The sequence below is a fragment of the Lissotriton vulgaris genome, chromosome 6, assembly GCF_964263255.1.
Source record: "Lissotriton vulgaris chromosome 6, aLisVul1.2, whole genome shotgun sequence".
Classification (NCBI taxonomy): Eukaryota; Metazoa; Chordata; class Amphibia; order Caudata; family Salamandridae; genus Lissotriton; species Lissotriton vulgaris.
In genome coordinates this window covers 726,033,500-726,051,372 of record NC_141694.1, presented here as the reverse complement: position 1 = coordinate 726,051,372, position 17,873 = coordinate 726,033,500, and the positions used below count along the sequence as shown (strand labels likewise).

The 17,873-nt window shown below is 43.5% G+C and overlaps 1 protein-coding gene across 1 annotated transcript; it reads left to right on the top strand.

The window, feature by feature from the left end:
* Positions 1 to 2,519: 2,519 nt before the first annotated feature.
* Positions 2,520 to 17,266, top strand: LOC147707909 (fatty acid-binding protein, brain-like). The gene is made up of 4 exons (XM_086925255.1): positions 2,520 to 2,661; positions 3,775 to 3,947; positions 13,738 to 13,839; positions 16,901 to 17,266. Exons 1-4 carry the CDS (start codon positions 2,589 to 2,591, stop codon positions 16,949 to 16,951), a joined length of 399 nt encoding a protein of 132 aa, XP_086781381.1. The 5' UTR covers positions 2,520 to 2,588; the 3' UTR covers positions 16,952 to 17,266.
* Positions 17,267 to 17,873: the final 607 nt, after the last annotated feature.

Below are 17,873 nucleotides of genomic sequence, written 5' to 3'. Positions count from 1 at the left end.
GGTTGCTCTCTCGCATTTGCTTTTAGAAAATTAAGAGACAAATTATCATGCCCTAACTATGAACAGCTAATGAAGGCGATGAGAGCAAAGGTTATTCCATCTTTGGACTATTGCTTCATCATCTTTAGGGGCAAAGACGCGAAATTGCTCGACGATATAGAAATTAGGACATATAAAACCTGTTTTTAAGATCCCTAAATATATCAATCGTGCCAATATAAGATTGGAATTTGGATTGAAGAACCAATTTCTGGCGCGCCAATCTGTATTTTTGAAGTCCCTATTATCATTAGTCCGTTCAGAGGAAGGATCCTTAGCAAAGCTGTGTTGGCTCGAAATCTCAGAAGGTGGATATTCGAAAAATTGGCAGCTGTACTTAAATGAAAGCTTATGTAATTTTGATTGCTCAAAATTAGAAGAGGAAATGAGGAGTAGAATAGTTTTTAAGAAAGAAATGAATCCAACAGCCGCATTACTAATGACTATAGCGGATAAGGAGGACTTAAAGAAAAAAAAACATTTTTGGTCAATTGCTAATTCTTTTCGTAGGTTGTCGCCCCAACCCTATCTGTCATATCATTTAAGATCTTTGATTAAGAATAAATGTATGCACTTGAGGTTGGGAAGATATCCGACAAAGAATGGAATTCCAAAATGGAAGAATCAATGGTCATCGAGTATTTGCAGGCTTTGTGGGCTAAGTGAGGAAACAATAATGCATATTGTAACTTTATGCCCAGCATTGGCAGATGCTCGGAAGTCTATCCTAAAACCGGTTTTTAATGAACTAGGAGTTAGAACATGTAGGAAAGCAATTATTACTTGTTTGAGTGGGGTCAATATTAAACTTATTTATCTTTTGGTTAAGTTCATCATTATTGTAGAAAAGAAATTCAAAAGAGTTGATGGACTAAGTAAATGTATTTCGAGATAAAATATCTAAGGAATATAACTGGAGAACTGTTTGAAGTATGTTATACCAGATTAAGTGCCTAGTAGCACAATCTAATCTAGTGACGCACATTGCACTTTATTATTGCTTGCTCTTCTCTCGATTGTAATGATTTAAATTAATCAACAAATAAATTCTACTACTACTACTACACTGGTATTCTGTGTCCCATTTCTCGGCTTATGTTGTTACTGGCGGTCAGCCTCTAGTTTTATCAAAATCTTTACTTGTTTTTTCTTTATTAACCTCTGTGCTTTTATGACCGCAATGGTCGCAATAAAGTATTGAAAATGAAATATTTTTTGTAACGGTTTTTTATCAAACTTGCAATGGCTTTCGTTAGCTGAACATGAATAAAATAAACTTGAAACTGCACATTATAGATGCTTTTGATTTGATCACACCTTTATGTTTTTCATTATACTTGTTATTCTTTATGGTTTTCATTATAATACTTGTTTTTCTTTATTGTGAAGTCTAATGCGCTTTTCATTTAATTATAAAATATTATTTGATTTAGAATTTACATACTAATCAGGTCGATTCAAGATCCACAAAATAATAAAGGGGAGCACCGCTACCTGCTCATCCGTCAGTAGCGCCTTACATTGAAGAGGAGGGAGTGCTCAGTCATATAACCTAATTAAACACAACTTTTGAAGGAAAATAACTCTTTTTTACATAACAGTTGCGTGGCGTGTGTGCTACACATGCCTGAGCTCGTGTTTTGGACAGAGCACAATCCTGTCTAGGCTCTGTGAATTTACAGCTTTGCCAATCTACCAGGAAGTCCTCTCTCTGCAAAAACTTGACAAGCCCTCCAATAAAAGTTAAAAGATGAAACTTTCTACTGCACGCTAGCCTTTAGCAAGCCTCTGTCCCTTCCCGACGTATCTGCATCACCAACTGGACTCTTCTGTGTCACTGGGGCCGTTCCACCTGTCTGAAATGCTAGGGGGAGTGTCGGCGGCCACTCGCCCCCAAGTACTCCTTTTGCTATCATCCTGACCGCGTTTCAGTATGTTTCACGCAAAAATTTAAAGCAAAACCAGTTCAATTCATATACCGTTTGGCAACCCTGGAGTCGACGTTACAGTAAAATACCGCTTAGTGCTTTACCTCGAGACTAAGATGAACTATCCTTAAACCGTTGTTACGACAGTCATTAAGTATTGAAAGCCATCCAACCATTAGATACATAACCACAGTGTAAAACTTGCGCCGAACATCAGTGAGTGAGCTCTACACACCAACGAATACTTTTCTTCTACTGCAGAAAGGCTGGGCGCGTTTTCTTTACAAGTGTTGGTCCTCTCAGAAGCCTTCGAGCCGTTGGTCCCGGAAGAGACGATTATCGATCTGATAAAAGCTACGGTGTTTGGCGACTTTGCCGTTCAGTCTCGACCCGCTCTCGCCTGACTGGGTGGCCGGAGCCAATCAGAGGAAGTATTCAAATATTTCCACGCGCACCCGCTTCTTGTTGGGCGAGTGAACGCTGGGAGGCGTGGCTTGTAAGTTCGCCCCTTGAAGGGCGACCCCCGCCTTGGTATAATAGGCGTGACTCGGTGTTCTCTAGGTGGCAGCAGTAACAGCACCATTCGACGCACCGCTTAAGGCACACTCCACCCTCAACAACATGGTCGACGCGTTTATTGGCACTTGGAAGCTGGTGGAGACCGTCAACTTCGATGAGTACATGAAGGCTCTCGGTAAATGGCGCCTCGGGGGATAAACTGTCCGTCTCTTGGTGGGCTGCTCCTTTCTAGCGTGCGCATACCGTAGCATGCGTTTAAGTTCCGCAGGCGGTGCTCTTATTGCTTGGAACGTTTAATTTAACGTGCATTTCTTGGCACGCATATCTCACGGTCTGCGCATGGTGACATGAGGTATAATTTCCACACTCGTCCCCCAGCAGCCATTGCAATTCTTAACTTTCAAACCCAATGGAATGCACATTTCTTGGCCGCACATCGCGTCATAAAACCCTAGGGTGTGTATCTTCTGTCCAGCGAGTGACAGGGGCTACCCATGTAGTCAAGGGGTGAGGCCGCATGATATGGGAACAGGCCTGGCACCTCTTTTCCTTCGTATACAGGCTGCTGCCCCCCATCCCCAAGCCGTTCCCGCCTGTGCGTGGAGTCGATACATTGACCCAGTATCTGGCGTCCGCAGCAGGCTTGCAGCTTTCCGAACAGCGGAAAGCTCTGCAGCATGAGAAACGATCTCTGAAGATGCACTGGGAAGATATTTCTACATTGCCACTGGAATAATGCGTTTCTGCGACCGAGGAGATTTCCTCAAAATCATTGATTTTGTCGCATAATCCATTATCTATTGTATACTCTGCTTATGTTAACCAAAAATAGTTTCTTGGTAAAATAGATTCGTAAGTATTTTTTTTAAAGGCTGCAGTGTGTGTTGCCGCGCAAAGGAAAACTTTTCGCAAATATTGACTTGGTCACTTTAACATTGTATATTGCTGAGTTTGCGTATAAACCTAGAACGAATTAGGTGAAACCGTTTCCCAGACAGGATTAATGTGTTAAAGTGAGTACCATTTAGTTGAGATTTTCAGAGTCATGTGGTGAACGTGCCCATGCTTTTCTTAGTAGGCGATCTACTCTCAAACAAACCTCTGCTACTCTCGAAGCTGGGCGGGACCCCCATTCTGCTCCACCACAAATTCACCTATCCGTCCCCCCTTTGGCCCACTCGCACTCTCTGAACGTGGGCGATATGGCCAGCAATCTGCCTCCCCTTCGCACACTGCCCCCTCGTGGTAGTCTCCGCTCTATTCATCTGTGTACGGTTCTTTTCCACAGGAGTGGCGTTCGCCACCCGGCAAATGGGAAATGTGACCAAACCTTCCCAGATCATCAGCAAGGACGGCGACAAGATGAAGATCCGCACCGAGAGCACGTTCAAGACCACGGAGATCGTCTTCAAGCTGGGCGAGGAGTTCAACGAGAACACGGTCGACGACAGGAACTGCAAGGTAAGGCCACCCACACCATTGACGTAGCGTAGCTTCATTTGGTGCAGTGGCACCGTGGCCTGCTATACACTGATTATTGCTGTATTTTAAGGTTCAGACGGGGGGCAACGAGCCCAATCCCTTCATTTGCAGTATGGTTCATGACACAGTGGCTATGCCCCTGCCCCAGACAAAAGATCACCTCTCCCCGACTACTACACGTATAGTCTAGAGAAAACAGGCACAGTTGCAGTTGAATGATATGTTAGTGTGTATACAGTGCGCACTACTCCAGACTAGGCTCTGAAGCCGCACGCACGCAAATCAATTACTAATTGAAAACCTACCATTTCCCTCCAGTTTACTTTGGGTTGAATCGTTAAAACTCTGAAGGGACAACATATGTATAGTAAGGGCTGCAAAAGTGAAGTGACTGGGCGGATGCCTTTGGAACTGCCGCTCGAATTTCAGGACAGGTGGCCCCCGCTTGCACTCGAGGGAGTGGGATCCTAGCTACCACCACGATGAGAGAGGTCGGCCCAGGAGTGGCAGAAATGAGTCACCCACGAGCTGGACCAATTAGGCTTACCACTAAAGGGCCAACAGGTACTGTGCAGTGTGTATTTACGTGTATTTACGTGAAAAGGAACAGAGAACTTAAGTTATAGGCCGCCCCTCCGCTCGAATGAAATCTTAAGGCGAGTGCTATCTTAACATGTCAGGCGGTGTCGACATTCCAACTACTTCTCTCACTATCAGTACTCGTTGAATATTAGAAATACATACATATGAAAATGGGCAGTATTTTCTTTTGCGTATTGTTGGTTTGCAAATGGTATTTAAATGTGCAGTTTCTGGTAATAAAATAAAAATGTTATCAAAGTACACAATAATCTAAAAATCTTTTGAAAAGCCAATACGTCAGGGTTTAATGTGCTAACATATGCCGCATTTGCACATTAAAGACAGACAGAGGACAATAGATGTATAGTAGTTCCACATGTAGCTAATTCAGTGCAAATGCTTTACGTGGTGGCAGACAGAAACAGCCAATAGCATTAGGTGAGAGGTGTTTTCTGTTCCACAGGCTGAGCCAACAATTAGCGTTTTCCTTTGCGGGAACCCCACAGTGCTGTAAGTACATTTTGAACCACGTCTAACTTCACTCCGTCCTAAGTTCGAATCTCCCCTGTCCTTTCCCACATCTTGTGTTTTAATAGCAAGTACCTGTCTGTCAGGATATAAGTGCGCAGCAGCATTTTAACCCCCTCTACCCTTTGGCTGGTTCGTCAAGTTGGAAAGCAAAGCTAACCATAGTGAAAAATAAGAGTTAGCCTGCCCACGCACACCATTTCCCAAACTGCCCCTTGTATCCCACCCCCAAGGTAAGGAGCTGCCATCAGACTGCCCTCTAAAAGCCGGTGGACGGAGGGATTACTCAGTGGTTTCCCTTACTCCCCAGAGCCTCGGTTCCATGAGACCCACCCACCGAAGCAGGCCCCATGTTCCGGGGTAACACGGATTACGGGGTTTGCGGGAACTGCAGAGAAGGCACAGTGAGAGTTCAGTGGGCATTGCATTACAGAGACAATGTCAGTCACCAAGCAGTGATGGGAGGGTAGGGTGACCAGAATTTTAAAGCCAAAAACCGGAACATTTCCTGAAAATGGAAGAAATACTACAATTTTATTTCAACACAGAATGACAGTGGGCCTTAGCAAAGATTTACAGAAGTCAGTAAGAACATACAAATAATTCCAGTAGCATGCCTGTTAATTAAATTGCTTTCTCATATCAGCTGCTAACTATCCCTGCTTTGTAAAACATAAAAAGATACATCCCACCGTTATCAGCCGACCATCTCTAAAAACCAGGACATAAGCTTCATTTCCTAAAATCTGCCGGGACAGCTGGCGAAAAACCAGGGATGCCTGGACACCCTATGGGAGGGTGATTGACAAATGAAGTAAAAGTGGGCACTGAACTGCAAGTCCAGACTGGATGCAGGGGGTAGGTGGTTGTGCTCAGGGGCAGCTCAGGCAAAATGCTCTTATCAGCCCCAGGCGCTTTGTCTCCTTGCGCAGTCGTTCTCTTTCCATCCATTCTCTCCTTTCTTCTCTCTCCGCTCTCTCTGGTGCTGTCTCTTTACCTTCATCTTCCCCCTTCCCCCTCGCGCTCTCTCTCAGACTCACTGTGCCTGCTGCAGTAAACCTTGGCAGGCACGGGGAGTGCTATGGGTGGGGGTGGAATCAGTTTCGGATTGGGATCACAATCTGGCCCGGGCACTGACGAAAAAAGCGGCCCACATTCAAGGGGCGTGCCCTTTCATGAAACACCATTTGGTTACACACGTCAATGTCCTTGAATATTAGATGTAAATACATTAAGAATTTGGACAAGTATGGTAGTGCACTGTCCAGTGACCAGCTGAAAGAGGGCATCAAAGAGCAGAAATTGGATTATAAATTCAAATCTGTTCCGAACAGGGGCCCAAAAATATGTTTGCCCAGGGCCCCCAAAATCCTTGTTTGGCACAGACAAGGAATGAAAGTGAGAGGATACTGTTCTTGCACAGGACACAGGGCCAAGGTGACAATGGCACCATGCTGAGCAACTAAAAAAACAGCAAGGCCCCTTTCTGTCACAAAATTATTCGAGCCCACCAGGGAAGGAGCACCTAATAAGCAGCGAAGCCCCTGCTACTACTAACCTACTCAGCCCTCCCCAGACCTTCAGCTCAGGAGCACATGAATAGCAGTGAAGCCCCTGTAATTAGTAAATTAATCAGCCCTCCAGGCCTCATGGCAATGTCCTGGCAGGGGAGCACAAAACACAGCTGCTGGGTCATCCATGGTAGCCAGGGGGAGGCTGAGGTGAAGATGGTGCAAGTTGCAAATATCACCTGGCCCCCCACAGCGAGACCCATTCTTCCTCACCCATTTTGCCCTGAATGTGAAGGGCTGTGGGCGAGGAGTTAAAACGAACACAGTTTATGTGCTGCGTGGGCCCCAGGGGGGCCGAGGTGAAAATGGCTCAAAGGCCTGAGCACCACCTGGCCCCCAGGGAGGCCGATTTTTTCAAACAATCACCCCCTCCCCAGCCACCCTCAGGGTGATTGCTTTGCAGGGCAGGGAGTGAAGGAGAGGTCACAGCGGAGAATCGCTGTACAGCCGCACAGTGAAGCTGCATTCATTTCTCTGTCTCTGTGCCATCTGTGGGCCGTTTTTTTTTCCTCCCCTTTCCTAGTCCACAGAGAGCACGGAGACAGAGACAGAGAAATGAATGCAGCTTCACTGTGCGTCTGGGAAAGGGGAGAAAAAACCAGCCCACAGAGGGCACGGAGACACCGGCCCTTCGGCCAATGCCCGCATTGCCAATCCGCCCCTGGGTGGAATTGGCACTAGCTTGGAAGGGGAAGCAGGAACTATTTTATGAATGTTTTTTGTTATGTAGAAGTCCTGATTTCACCATCAGAATCTTAGCCACATTTTCCCTAGATGTTCCAGGGGAAAGCTCCATTAAGAATAAGCGCACGTCGAATACGGGAGTTGATTAACCTAGTTCCTTATTTGCAGCTCCGTTTTAGTTTTAGATTGGTCGTCCGTACACATATATTGCTTTACAACTTTTGGCAATGTTGGTTCGGCAGTTTTCCCCGCTCATACGGGTTGTGTGTGAAGGGAGCGCCCAGTGCAGTTTGACCAACACTTCAGTTTGAGGCAGATATATTTACCTCAAAATTAGTGGCGTTTCGGCATATTTCTCATAGTCCCAGGTACTCGCCAACGCAAAGGTTTCCAGTGACTCCAGCGTGAGCAACAGATGAGCAATATTTTGTTGGCTGTTAAATAAATAAACGATTAGTTCACAGTGACTGCACCACAAGGCCATTGGTGGTACAAGCGCACTTTTTGTAAGAAATTAGGTTCCACACAGGTAGTCTATTTCCTACATAAAGTGCACTTCTTCTAACAGGAGAATAATACTGCAAGTCACCACCACTCTGTGATGACCCAAAGACACTAGGGTAGAGTCTGGTTGTGTCAGGGGATGGACGTTGTAGTTGATTTTCTATATCCTTTCTATTTCCTGTTAGTGTTTTATTCCTTGTAGTAGTGTGTCCCTGCTCACCTCCCCGAGTGGATCAAGGAAGTGTGTGTGTTTCCAATGAGTGTTTCTTGCCCGCTAGCCTGACTGGGAGACACTGATTAAAACTGGTGATGTGTCTTATGCCCCTGGTGTTCCCAGAAATGGAGTCATAAATGTTTGCATCATGGTGTGCCTACAGAGTGGTAGAATCACTGGCGAGCCCTGCCCCCTCCTTTCTTAGCATGTCAGCTCCTCTGTTGCATGACACAATATTGTGTACCAGAATACCGCTTACATTTTTATATTAGGAACAAAGAAGCAAGTTGGATGGTGGAACCTTTCTTAACGGAGCACCTGACCACAATAGCCAAATTAATATTTCCCCTCTAAATATCACCGAGGGAGTAGTGTGCACACTGACAACCACCCACCATCACAATGGCAGTTCTATATAGAACTTTGAGATACAAAGCGTAATTTTAAGCAAAGGTGCACCACAACAAGGACATGTGTAAACTAAGGTCTTCTAGTTTGCACACAAGATATATTCAAAAGAAATTTTTCATATGAAACAGGACAATTTTTTTCTCAAAAAATATTTTTCTTTATTCATTCCAAATGTTAAAGGACACAGCCGACGCGTTTCGTCCCTGCGGGGACTTCTTCAGGGCAAAATGAGCCTGGCTCTATACGAACTGGTTTAGACGGGAAGGGGACGACATACGGCTACGGACGGTTTTGGAACAGCTCTGGTTTGACGAATCTGCAGCTGCATTCGAATGAGTACGGACTACTGCACATTATAACATAAATTAAGATAAAACAAGAAAGGGGACATGTTGCTTGAAGCCAATGAATAAAGGGCTAAGCACTACCCTTGACTCGCCGTAATCCTTGAAAGAATTGATCTTTTTGGATGCTTCATCATTGAACACACATCCGTTTCACTACTCTTGACTCGCTGTAATCCTTAAAAGAATAGACTCGTTTGGATGCATCATTATAAAACACGCATCCACATCTTTCAAACCACATATGAATGCTAGTCCCAGGAACCTTAGGTCCCCTATCGAACTGTAACAGAATAACTTGTTATTCATTGAACCATACGATACACTTGGTGTTTTTGAACCAGTGATCCTGTGACCACACACGGCCTGGCCATTGGGTTGCAACTTTGCTTCTCCAACAATACATCGTCGCGCTTAAGGAGCTTCTACTACTCATTTTGCCCTGAAGAAGTCCCCGCAGGGACGAAACGCGTCGGCTGTGTCCTTTAACATTTGGAATGAATAAAGAAAAATCTTTTTTGAGAAAAAAATTGTCTTGTTTCATATGAAAAATTTCTTTTGAATATATCTTGTGTGCAAACTAGAAGACCTTAGTTTACACATGTCCTTGTTGTGGTGCACCTTTGCTTAAAATTACGATTTTTATATTAGGCAGTATATCACCTACAAAAATGTAGTTTTTTTATTTTATCCTATGAACTTTGCCATAATATTGTCTACACTTATTGTGTCGAAATATAGTGTTTAATATACACACGCTAAATAAGTGTAGATGATAAATTGGTAAAATACATAGAACATAGGAACGCATTGGGAAAGCCAATAGGTCTTGCTTTCGAGACCTATTGGCTTTGCCGGTGATTTTTAACCTTGCTGTTTATCATGGCTACATAAGGGGGGAAAAAGCTTATGACCTGGTCTCTTTTTTCCTTTTTATTTTCCAATCCACATTGCATCAGAAAAAAAAGAAAACATTCTTGGAAGTCCGGTTGGGGGGTAAACACGTAGGGCACAAGTGGGGGGGTAACAACAAAGAGGGCCGGGATGGAGAGAGGGAGCAGGTGTGGAAGCCACATAAAGGGAGAGTGCACACAAGTGAAGGTAGAGAGAAGGACACGGGTGACAGCTGGAAAACACATGCACTTTAGTGGAATGCTTAACAAAAAAGGAAAAAAAATATAAAAAACAGCCAATGAAAAGAAATGGCAAGGTAGCTATATGCTCCATGGCGGGTACAAACATAAGAAGGGCAAGCTGGGGCAGGATAAAAAGCAGGCAAATGAGTGACGTGAAAGCCAACTAATCGTAAGCACTGGATAGGCTAAAAGCCCCAGCATGTCCTTGGCCTGCCATAGCTGCACTGTTGAGTTAAGTCCGGGGCTATATTTTTAGGTCAAGCTTAAACCTAAACCCAATTTTAGCCCTTAACCTAATTGTAACCCTAACCATTACCTTAAAAAACAATAGTTTGGAGGCACACCTAAGCTGCCTGCAGTGGCCAGGAAGCTGGAAAACTCCTGTGGTGCAAGCACCTTCTTTTCTAGCCTGTCTCCCACACCTGGACCACAAGATCAGGGAGTGGAAAATCCCCTGTGGTGTTCTTTCTTATACAGAAAAGATGGCTCCTTACCCCAGGTGCCTCAGGAAGATCTTGGCTTCAAGGGGATTGTATTCAGGAAGCGGGGTTCTGGTGAGATGTGTGATCGTGGGGCATGTCGTAGCTGAATAAAGTGAAAAAACTGCAGATTAGCTAGAGCACAGTGATCCTTTAGATCTTGAAAGGACTTTACGTTTTCCCCTTTACACACGTCCCCTAAGTGAGAAATGCCAATTCGGTTCCAATCTTCAAAGTAGAAAGATGTCGGAGCCACGTACTCTGCCCTGGCTTTTGATATTTTTTGTGTGGTTATGAGGGCTTCTTACTTTCTTTTATAGAATTAGAAGATGGCAGGCACTCGACTAACAAAACCAAGGCTCAAACTGATTTTTAAATGTAATTCAGGTAAACACATTTTGCGTACAGAGAAGAGACTGGCTAGAAAGATATCAATGGAAAGTAGTCAAAACTGTATATGATTGTAATAATACACTGGCAGGGGAGTCATCTAACTGCGCTCATGGATTAGAGGAATCCGGGGCGAAAGTCATTTAACTGTAGACAGCGTAAGAATATTGAGTGGAAGCCAGGCTATAAACTGGATTTAGAGAACAGTGGAGGGATATCATCTAACCAATAGTCATAGGCATGGACGGAAATCATCTGATCTTTAGATATTGTATTGTATTGTAATTGCATTTATATAGTGCTTACCACCCTCAACTAGGCGTTGAAGCGCTTTTTCGGTGAGTAGCACACTATTCCGTAACACAAAGGATTAGTGTTGAATTTGTATAGTGAAATATGAAAGTAATTTGAGTGGTGGATAGGTTAGTCAGTCATTTGGATTCATAAAGATAGCGGCGGGCTAGAAGAGGGAAAGAAGTTTGCATTTATATAGTGCTTGTTCCCCCTGATGGGGTGTTGAAGCATTTTTTTCAGCGAGTAGCACGCTACTCCAGAACCCATAAAGGATTAGTGGTGAATTAGTATAGTGAAATGTGAAAGTAATTTGAGTGGTTGATATTAGTCAGTTATTTGGATTGAGAAGGATAGCGTAGGGTTAAGAGAACACTGGATAGATATTGATCTGTAAACATAAGAATAAGAGACACACTGGATGGATCTAACGTACTAACAGAGCAGTAAAAGGATCTCATTTAACCTGTTAAAATCCGTTGGATTGTGGTCATGGGATGGGAGTCACCACACCTTTGGATAAGGGGCTAAGAAAGCACTGAGTTAAAAGGCTTGCGCACATAGATAAGAGACTGAAAATCAGATGTTAAAATGTATGTACACATATTTCAGATAACTGTCAATCAAAGTGCCCTACTTTAAGGTGAGTCGCACACCATGGCATTACAGATGTTAATATAGCCAGCCCAGCCTCTCTGGGTAAAATATGTGGGGCAGATTTACTAAAAGTTCATGAAGCACAGCAAAATACGTTGCTGCATTTTATAGATGGGAGAGAGCTGAACAACGCCATATTTACAAAGCTATGGCACTTCAAACAAAATGCACTGGTGCACCACTTGACAATCAGACAAGAAATCACTGTCTTCGCCGCACAGGAGGTGTTTTGAACTGTATCGCAGCCGTATTGAGGCCACGTTGGGTGATTGTCCCAGTACCTTATCTTGGCGAGGTTTCAGAACTAGTTCAGTAAGGTGCTATCACACCTTGGACTATCCTTCATGCTCCCTAAGAAGTGACTTTCTTCGTTACACGCAGTACAGCTTTTGAGGATATGAGCTATGCATAAACCCGTCCTGTGAAGTTGATCTACACTGGATACCCCACCATTGATAAGCGTTAGGAGTGCCCGGCTCTCTGACTTTGCCCTGACGAAGGCCATTTCTGGACGAAACGCGTCGGCTGTCTTGTGCTTTTTTACAAAAAGAATAATATGAATAAAAGAAGAAACTTTGGGAACAACTCTATGGACATGGACCAGTGATTTCTTGTCTGATTGTCAAGTGGTGCACCTTTGCATTTTGTTTGAAATTAGTATAATCCTATATTGGATTGCACTGTGGCAGTGGGTGCATTGACAGTGGCAACAGATATTGCAAGGGAGATGCCAACTGGATATTTAATAACTAGGGATAGTGGGTCAGGTGCTTGGGCTTTACAGAGTACACTGTCAATTGTTTCTTTTGTTCCAAAGACGTGGCACTGTTGGGCTCTCTGCCTGTGCTGGCGCACTTGTGGCTACCTAGTACCAACACAGGCATCCATCTGTCATCTCAAGGATGCCTGTGTTGTGATCAGGGTTGTTTTTGTGCAGGAAGAAATTCCTTCCTGCACAAAACAGTTGTCAAATGCATATTTCTCTGTCTGTGTGTGCTGTAGAGTGCAGTACACACGAACGAGAAAGTAACCAGGAGAAATTAAGATATTTCTTCTTCCTAGGCCTCAGATAGGCGCAACATTTTGGCCTAAATCCAGGTTGTCAGACGTTTGAAAATCTGGGTTTCTTTTAAATTCCATGGGTGAATGAATGCACTAGAACACCCATGATACCTCCATGGAGCGCCTCCCCGGAGCAAAGTAAAAGAAAGCAACACTATGCACTGTGTTGCATTACTTTTCTTTTTTAATAAGCCACTCAAACCAAGCTTTGCGTGGCTTAGTAAATCTCAAAGTACATTATGCATCTAGGCTGCCTCTAAAAAGTGCAAAATGTTAATAAATCTGGGCTTGTGTTCGCAGCTTCTTTTATGCATGATCTAGAACCCAGGAGATAAAAACACACGTGCACGGCCCATGGTATATTTGTCTTTTAAATCTGCCTGACATTACTTTGGGATCCACACCATGCCGCAGGTGCCACTTACTCCCCACTCAGATACCTGTTTTCATTTTCTCTAAACACCATTGTTTCTGCATAATAATTATATCCTTTGCACCTCCGAACTACCCTGAGGAATTTGGGTTCTGATTTCTCATCTAGCGGGTGCCTTGTCTGCCTGAGCCTGGTCACGTGCCCAGATTCGGTGTCACTCACTTAATCTGTTCACCCTCTTGGCCACCCCCCTAATTGACCTCTTCCTGGTTGCACCTTTACAGCATATTAACCAACCCAATCATCCTCACTCATCTTCTAATAATTAGTCGTTCAACCAATGAATCGCCTTCCTCACATTCATTCATTCATCCATCCGTTCATTCTTTTATTGACCCTAATGCACTTATTCATACATCATTAGGCTCTCACCCACACCATCACTCCACTGAAAGGCTAAGCCAATACACACTTAGTGCAATTTAAGGTAATACGACTATATTGCCTTTATTAATGGTTTCCCGTTTTTGTGTTTACTTGCAGTCTGTACTAAAAATGGACGGTGCCAAATTGGTTCATATACAGAAATGGGACGGAAAGGAAACTAACTTCGTTAGAGAGATTAAAGATGGTAAAATGGTCATGGTAAGTATGAGGAATCTAAATGGATACTTTTGTTAGGTATGCTCAGTTTTATGCTGGTCGGCATAAAAAAAAAGCCTGAGGGGCATAATATCTATTGGGAAAATATCTCCTAAACATATTCATGTCTTTCGCTCATACATGTCTAAATTACGCAAAGCTTGCTCATTTAAGGTTGCACAGGAACAAGGGCCTGTGCTTAATTTTTGCAGGTGGTGGGCACCAGGACTCATTGTTAGGTCAGGCCTGCAGGCAGCGCCCTTGCTGACCTCATGTATGTTTAAAAAAAAATCCTTATAATGGCCTTTTAGCTCGCCCATTACTTACCATTCGTTGTCATTAGTATCACTCTTCTTAACTGTATTATTTAACAGCGTGTCCCAGTGGTCAGTTCCTGCATCATTTTAGTTCTTTGTGTGGCGCATGAACAGAGTATACATTGATATCTCTTCATTTATTGTCTGTTCGCTGCTTACGCTGTGATTGAGGTACTTATTTTTCTTTTGTTACATTTTTTTTCATAGCACAAACTTAACCCAACTCAAAACACTTTACATGAGCAAAAGTTGCATTTCAACACATTCTTATGACTTTTATTATGTATTCTATTGGGAGCAGATTTCCGGGAGATTTCTACTTGATAGCAATTGTTTACGGATGACTCCTCCTGTGTGCATTTGTTTTGTCGTTCTCTCCAAGCCACGCAATTCCAATACACTCCACTGCAACCCACTCCAATCTAATCCACTCCACTCCCATACACTCCACTCTAACCCACCCCAACTCTGTAATCCACTACAGTCAACTCCTCTGCAATCCGCTCTAATGCAAGGGCCACTCTACTACCTGCTCAATGCCACCCCACTCTATGACACTCCACGCTACTAACTTTTAGCCATGCTAAACAGCAGCTTCATTGGCACACATAGGAGTTACAAATTTCTATTTAGGATAGTTTATGTGCAGGAAGTGGTTCTTCTGGCACATAAAATCATTGCCACAAAGCAGGTACTCTTGCACAATGCCACTTTCCATGTAAATGTACCCTTTTGTGTAGAAACTACAATAGTGTCTCCATAAGTATGATATGAGTCCGTAAATATACCTTAGGCTGCCCAGAAACGTGAAGTGGGTGTCTTTCTGCACCATATTTACAAGTACACGTGAAGCCTACCTGCATGGCTTTTCATGTCCTTGTAAATATGGCCCCTTTACACAAAGCACTTTGCTTGAAAGGCACGTTCCATGGGTGTTCCTATGCAACACCCATGGCTTGTACCGTATTTTCAGATTTTCGAGAAATCGAAAACCAGTAAATTCGTCAGAATGCTACGCCTCCCCACGCGCAAAGAGGGGAAATGTTTTCATTTGTCGTTTTTTCCTCTTTATATGCGTGCTGCATTCTGAAACGCATAGAAAGAGGAAGTCATCTTTTCTGATTGTTTTTGTGCAGGAAGGTGTGCCTTCCTGCACAAAAACAATCATCCCCGCAACGCAGTCACTCTTGCACTATGGTGCAAGGGTGTCTGCGTCGGCCCATGTTGTAGATATGACGCATCCCTGTGCTCCCAAAATAACGCAGCGCAGCCAAATGGCTTGCGGTACCACGCTGCGTTACTTTGTTGTAAATGAGGCCCTCAGTATTTTGAAATAAATTAGATGAAACATGCATACTTTCATTTTGCAGGGCCCTCACACAACGGGCTGTATGTAATTGTTATTCTGGGACACAAGGGCGGGAAATGATTCAAAATTAATAACTTGTTATGATATAGCAAGAGCACCTGATCTGTTGTTAGGGCAGAACCTGGAATTGACTTCTGTCTTACCAATTCAAGCATCAGTAAGCACATGCATCAAGGTAGGATTTTGCGAGTCCTTAATTGCAAAAGCCTATGCATGTAGGAATCTCTAAAAATAGCGATCCCTACACATTCCTTATTTGCAAGTCGCAAATAAGGAATGGCTTCCCATTCATTCCTATGGGCTTACAGGTCCACAGGAATGAACGGGAAATTGCAAGCGCAATTTGCGAGTACCAATAGGTCTTCGCAAATTGCGCATGCAATTTCAGGGTGCAAGGGTGTGAAAAGGACACCCTATTGCAACCCTGAAATTGATCTGTGCACATATGTTGCGCAGGCATGTGTGTGCGCAACATGAAACTTTGAAAGATGCACAAAAGTGCATTTTTCAAAGTTTGTGCAAATTACCATGAAGTTCAACTTCATGGTAATTTGCGCCCCCTATTAGCGAAATCGCTATTCTCAAGTAGTTCTTGCATTGCGATTCCTAAAATGCAATCACAATTTTGAAAACTCGCAAATAATTGCGATTTTTTTAAAGTGCAAGTGGCAAGTTGTTTAATGCATCGCTAAAGCTAATTTTGTGATCGCAAACGGACGATTTTTGCGATTCGCACCGTTTGCCATCGCAAATAGTTTTGATGCATGTGCCTGTGGATATCATAAAAAGAATATGGTGCGTAGGCTAAAGATTATTCTAGAACCTAATGCTTGCACCACCGTTGCTTAACCAGTTGCAAAGCCAGCAGCAAGCATGCACACGGAACGAATGTTGTAGTGTATGCAGATAGCACAATATGGAATAGGCACTCTGCATTTTATTTCTTGCAATGCTGGACTGGCCTTTTGGGCAGCGTGCCACAGCCAGATACCAGCTTGAAAGGGCCTGTGTCAGCTGTTATTTGAAAACTTTTGTCCACTCACAGTACTTAAAAAAAAGCCCACACTGACCCTTTCAAGCTGGTAGTGCCACCACGCCTTAAATACCAGGCCAACAGTGATTGTATGCATACAGGGTATGAAGGGGAAAAGGAAAGTGCATGTTGTGAAAATAAGTTATCCGTCTACATGCATGAAAACAATTCAGTGAAGGGGGAATTTCGTCAGAGGTGGTGGTTGGTGGAGAGGGAAAGACACTGTTGCAAACATTTAGACTTGTGAACTCAAGAAAAAACGTTTGTGTGCTCCCAGAGCACAGACAGATTTTATAGATCCATCCTCATCTCTAATGATTTTGTATTGTGTTTTTTCACCTGCAGACTTTAACCTTTGGTGACGTCACTGCGGTGCGTCGTTACGAGAAAGCATAGACATCCAATAGTCTGGTGCTGCACTCTTGCCAGTTGAAGTGTTACTTGATCTCAATGAAGTGGATAAACTCTTCACCTTCACCAGTGGCTGCGTGAATTAACACTTTACTACGATTTGCTCGACAGATGTACAGAGTCTGCCTTTACACCACTCGAATGGCATTGCAGGGTTCTAAATGTTGACAGCCAGTGTGTGGCTGCTGTTTATGAAATTTACTAAACTTGTATTTTTATGAAATCCGTGAGCTATTTTTACATGAATTTTCTTTTTGAAGTTAAAGTTAAATTGAAATAAAGACATTTTACATCAACGGATATGGTGCTTCATTTCATACTTGCACTTTCTTTAAGGTTCTTAACCGGATACACAGTTGTGTTTATAGAGAGCTTGTGTCTGTGTAGACAGAACTGTGCATGGGTCAATAAATGCAGTAAATAATGTGGCATCATTTGGAAAGGATCTGTAATGTACAGGTATAAGTGCTAGGGTAAAGGTAAGTTATTACTACATATTTTTACATCACATTGTAGAACTACTTCTATTCACATACCTATATCAAGTGAATTCGGCTATTTTGTACTAAGCAATTATAATAAAGGCAGGTCCTTTGTATCATCTGTGTCCTTTTTTCCCTTTCAAACTTGCATTCCTGCAGTTGCCTTTTATTTTTAATGTACTGAATTTCTCTGATGAGGTGACAGATCGTACTCGGAGGGGGAGGTTGGAAGGGGACCCAGCGGCGGTGTGCGGGTTGCCGCCGCGCTCCAGTCTGCTCCCCCTGTGTGAAGGCGCTGTGCGTGAGAGAGACTAAGAGAGTCTGAGAGTGTGAGAAAAACAAGTTCTATACCTACTTTTGACTGTTGCTCTGTGGTCCATGGACTTGGGGGCCCTGCACCTTGGACCTAGGTGACTTAGGGTTTT

Excerpts from the sequence above, each read along its gene's own strand:
- LOC147707909 (XM_086925255.1), top strand. The coding sequence starts at position 2,589 with ATGGTCGACGCGTTTATTGGCACTTGGAAGCTGGTGGAGACCGTCAAC. Across the intron at positions 3,948-13,737 it reads TCGACGACAGGAACTGCAAG|TCTGTACTAAAAATGGACGG; the intron begins GTAAGGCCACCC and ends GTTTACTTGCAG. Across the intron at positions 13,840-16,900 it reads AAGATGGTAAAATGGTCATG|ACTTTAACCTTTGGTGACGT; the intron begins GTAAGTATGAGG and ends TTTCACCTGCAG.